Source organism: Phytophthora infestans, genomic scaffold, assembly GCF_000142945.1.
Source record: "Phytophthora infestans T30-4 supercont1.7 genomic scaffold, whole genome shotgun sequence".
Lineage (NCBI taxonomy): Eukaryota > Oomycota > Peronosporomycetes > Peronosporales > Peronosporaceae > Phytophthora > Phytophthora infestans.
Window position 1 is genome coordinate 1,213,629 of NW_003303752.1, and position 4,886 is coordinate 1,218,514.

A 4,886-nucleotide genomic window follows, 5' to 3' on the forward strand; every position below is an offset into this window, starting at 1 on the left:
CGGGTCTGAAAATAAACAGCGTTCCCATTGGCCAGGAATAGAAACCCTGATGGGCGTTTACCAACTTGGGCCCAAGGGGTTGAAAATTACACAAGATAGCCTTCTGAGATTGGAAGTGAAAAAAAAGCAGTCGTTCTTATGCTCGTCGGTGTGGCGTTTCGTAGCAAAAGAAGGAAGCTGATTTTCAAGGCTTTGTATTTATTAAATTACTTGTAAGCAGTGAGCAGATCACTGAGTTCACTGAACTCGATTCAACGTATCAGGGCTAGGTAAATGTTTTTTTCCCAGTTTAATTTGTAACAACCGTATTTACAATCCATCAACTTGAAGTACGCGAAGTCCGGGAGTCCAGGCTGGACAGGGTGGCTACAAATGGCTCGAATTGAGTCACAATCGTTGTCACCATCGCAACCAAGGCCCCCGCAGCACCGGACAACTTAACAACCAGAGCCTCCCACGTTTCGAGACCAAAGTCGCGTGTATAATTAAACGTTACTGTCTGGGCAGGAGTCATGACCCAATGCAGAAGAATTTTCGTCGTTTTGGTGGTTGCCTCAAGCCTTGTAAATAGCTTAGCGATCGATTGGACCTTATGGAACGATGACAATGACAGCGCTACACTAATCCCAGCTAAAATCACATCAACAAGTTCACCAGGACTTCCAGACTTACCTGCCACTGTATCAAGAATACGAACGTCGGGATCTTCATCATCTAATATCTACTCGTCTCTATATGACGTAACGCTGACGTCTGCTACATCGTCCAGTGCTGCCATGGATGAATACACAGACAAGCTGGATTTGACTATTCCCAAAGTGACAGAGGCGACGAGCACTGTGACGTCGGAGTATCGAAACTGGGTTGGGCCACACCCCGTGTCTCCGGACGGCGCGTGCTACCGTGAAGCTCACTTTATGGACACCTGCCCGAGTAACTTTGATCGCAACGGAGCTACCAACACGTGCTGGGCAGAGTGTCCGCTCGCCTACCCTGTAGAATGTGGCATGCAATGCATCCGCCAGAGCGATGACTGCGCGATGGAGACGCTTAATAAGATCGGTGCCGTTGGAAACTCGGTGATGGCTATTGCTGCTTTCGGTGCCTTTCAGAAGCTGTTGCATGTATCAGATGGCGTGCGATTAGCTTTTGAATGCGCAAACATCATGATCGGCACGATGAGGTCCATTATCCGTTATATCCGTAACATCAAGACCACGGATCCGACAGCCTCGACGGACAAGATCATGAACACTCTGTATCAATCAGGCCTCCTAAAATACAATAGGCAGTATACGCAGGCAGCTGTGGCATCAGCAATACATAGTGGCGTATCAAGACAAACAATAATCCGCAATGCCGCAATATTCAGTGTATTTTTGCGAGCAAGAGCTACATCCATCAAACATAACACCGAAACACTCGCCCATCTCCTCGGCGATGGTGTTGCCGACACGTTCAGCGACTCGTTGCATGTAGGTCTTCAGCGTCTCCGCTGAGGTAGGCTTCATGCGAACTAACTGTCTCGTTAGTGGGTTCTCAACCTCGCACGAGGGAGATTCCGCTCGACAATCCAGCGTAGCCAGTCGTACATGTGAGTCGTCGTTTCGTCCACGAATCCAAAAACCTCGAGGGAGGTCAGGTTTCGGCGCTGATACTCAGCATACTCTTCGCCGTGAGTGGGATGCTTCGAGTTCAGGTGAGAGATCAGGTTTGTGTAGCCTGGGCGCTGGGCTTGCTTGCGTGGCTGTTCGCAGATGTTGCACCGGTAGAGCCCAGGCTCGAGAGCGGTGTAGAAGAAAGCGGCGAGTTGCTGGGACGACATGATGTAAATCAAGAATGACCGTCTTTTCAAAGATTGAAAGTGGACGAGGCGCTGAAAAATGGCTGGTGGAGAGGAATGGGTGGCTGCAAGCCACGCGAACGGTAAGCCTTTATATTTGTTATTATCCCGAAAAAACAATAATCCGTAGTATAATAACAAATAGGTAGTAATTGCGGTATTGATATTATTTTCTCGGAGGCCTGGTATCAATCGCACAACGTGGTCACAGATTTGCCGATGGCTATGTACCTCTGCTTGGGTCATTTCCAACCCGTACACTTGATGTTTCCGGCCGTATGCTGTCAACAATCAACTGGATGCTATTGAACGCTATCGGCTACAAGGAAAATCTTTTCTCGAGTTGGTCCCGGTTCAAGGCTTTCCTTATTGGGGCTAATTTTACAGAAGCCGCGAACTCGATCAATGAGACCGAGATTGGCACTTTAAGTGACGCGATGAAGTCGAAGTCAACATGTGGATATGATTTGAGGTCGCTGACTGATCGTACATGGAGGACTGTAAACCAACTGAAAATCGACAACCCCGGCATTTCAGAAGATAATTTGCGACTGAAGATGCAGAACACCCGACTAGTCAGGTCTGACATTGGTATCGTCACCAACAACTGCATGGAGCAGCTGATTAAGGAGTCCGACGAAGCTACAGCTTACAAAACTCGTGAAACAATCCGCACGGCTTTCAGTGGTATGGTCGAAGATCTCGTTTCTAAAGGAAAGAGCAAAAACGGCTCTGATGAGGATGGTAATTACTTCATGTACCAAGCATTCGAAAAGACACTCATCTCAATCGCTGTCACCGGTTTCGATATGATTGGAGTAATGGGTCTTATTGCTTCATATCTCCAGACAATCTGTGGGCCTACGATTTTTATGGCGAAATCGACGACGGAACGGATCCCAAAACACTCGGCCTGACGATGATTCAACGGGCTTTTAAGAATACTACACTGTTCTGGAAGCGCAAAGGAGATGGGGCGGTTCTCGTCAGCTTTAATAGCACGGACACGAAAGACGTGACGGTGAACATCATGTCTGGTGGTGACAAGATCGATGAAGTCAAAGCTGGGGGCAGCGCCCAGTGGATATCCAACGTTACAGCACTAGCAGGTAGGACACTGTACATGGACCGTTGGCGTCCCGGATTTTAGGCCTTCCGGGCACAGGAGGTGGTTCACTTCTTCTGTGGGTGCCTCACGCATCTGAAGGAGGTCACTTGGAGCTGCAAGTAAAGCTAAACGTCAGTTAGTCTAAATGTATTCTTACATTTGCGTACTCTTTAGCGTTCGTCTATCACACTTGCAGTCAATCATATGCTTCCAACATTCTTTTTACCTATTCTAGGTAACCGACAGGCTGTCAACTGACTCAACTACCTACAAGTATTAGCAAAAATGCCAATAATATTTTTAACATGTATTGCTACATTAATGGATTGAGGAGCTGGCTCCATGCAAAAAAGAGCGGAACGCCCTAGAGTTTGTATATTAGATCTCTACCCACAAGCAAGTGTTCACCTTACATTACCCGCTTTGCTATACTACACACAACACAAAGCATTACTTGGTGGAACGTCCAGCTCCAGTTTATATTTGCTGAAGGTACTTTCATTTGTGTTGGGTCGTTCTCAACCAACGATTATGCGGCAAGAATCGGTTTTTACAATCCACAAAATGTATTATAATGAGTTCATATTGTGCGGACTCACTTTAACCTATGACATGTGCGATTATTGTGGGCAGAGACTACCTGCACAGTCTCAAATTTAGACTGTGCAGCCGATCCACAGTCTCGGCTATATTATGTTCTCTTCGCGCAGATTGCTGATCCATGTGCTCGGAAAGGCTAGCACGTTAGCGACCAAAACAAGTGCATCTTCGGGTACAAGAACGTATGAAAAAACCAGAGTGATTGTCGGTGAGTGTGGCGGCAACTCGACTTTTTAAACTTATCTAAGCACCACTCAAGCGGCTTCACCGCGGTGTTCGCCTCGCCGCAATGTCACTCCCTGCTTCGTAAAGCCTTTCATATGTATGCACACCGGTCGATATCATTCTTTTTACAATGAATCATTGACAAATATTAACTACAAAAAAAGCTTACACTGACGATAATATAAGACTTAAGTATCTGTACCGGAAGAATTCCATCGCTTGTCTGATACCGCTTTCACTGTCCAGTCCAGTGACATGCACTCCATAAAGCTGGAGCTCAACGAAAAGAAGGGCAAATTGGATCACAGTAAGACTTTAGTACGATTTCAGATACTGTTTCACAGTCTCAGACTGTCTCACAGTCTAAGCAGCACAAACCTGGAATGTTTTCCTGCTGTATGCCTTCCGATACGACTCCAACGCGTCCCAGCTGTCGAACGCCGTCACATCCAGATCCGGTACGTCCACTAATTCGTCTTGAGGAGCGATGTCACCTCCGTCGCATCCTTTTGTTTTCGAATCGGACGAATTTTGGCTGCTAGCATCAGAGTCTGATGCGAATGAAGAAAGAGATCCCTTATCGTGCTCGGATTCTACTGACGAATCCTGAACGTTCAATGATTCTTCATTTCTGCGTCTAGAAGAGTTATGGCGACGCGAGGATAATCGATGAGGCAATTGCTTTCTTCGCTTGGTTACCGCTCGATCTCGGGCGGTAGGATGCCTTCTTAATCTCTTCTTCTTCTTCCGTGAGTTTGAATGAACTGCAATGTCGCGGGATTCGCTGTCGCTGTTAGATCTTGACGCAACGCTTGCTAGGTCCTCGTCACTCCCTTCGCTGTAACGGGGCTGGTGGCGTGGCATGGCGGACGTCGATACAGCAGACGTCGGACCCGTGCTGCGTTTTGGACCGCTGGGATTCTTTTGACTGGGGAGGGGAAGACTTTTGACAGCCATTAAACTTTAGGAATGATGGTCTGCATCCGGGTGAACATCCGAGGATCAAAATGCACATCCGAAGACAACCAAAAGATTTGTCCCCACCGAAATGACCTTTTTAAATACTGTGCAGGGAGACACTCTCATTATTGTGCTTTGCAGATGGATTGT

The 4,886-nt window shown here is 47.2% G+C and overlaps 2 protein-coding genes across 2 annotated transcripts; both read left to right on the forward strand.

Annotated features, from left to right (window-relative positions):
• Positions 1–776: 776 nt before the first annotated feature.
• Positions 777–1,598, forward strand: PITG_05208 (uncharacterized protein; the record flags this gene model as incomplete). Its single annotated transcript, XM_002998845.1, has 2 exons — positions 777–1,475; positions 1,533–1,598. The coding sequence occupies 2 exons, from the start codon at positions 777–779 to the stop codon at positions 1,596–1,598; spliced, it is 765 nt and encodes a 254-aa protein (XP_002998891.1).
• A 523-nt stretch (positions 1,599–2,121) lies between these two features.
• PITG_05209 (uncharacterized protein) lies at positions 2,122–2,656 on the forward strand (the record flags this gene model as incomplete). Its single annotated transcript, XM_002998846.1, has 2 exons — positions 2,122–2,535; positions 2,609–2,656. The coding sequence occupies 2 exons, from the start codon at positions 2,122–2,124 to the stop codon at positions 2,654–2,656; spliced, it is 462 nt and encodes a 153-aa protein (XP_002998892.1).
• Positions 2,657–4,886: the final 2,230 nt, after the last annotated feature.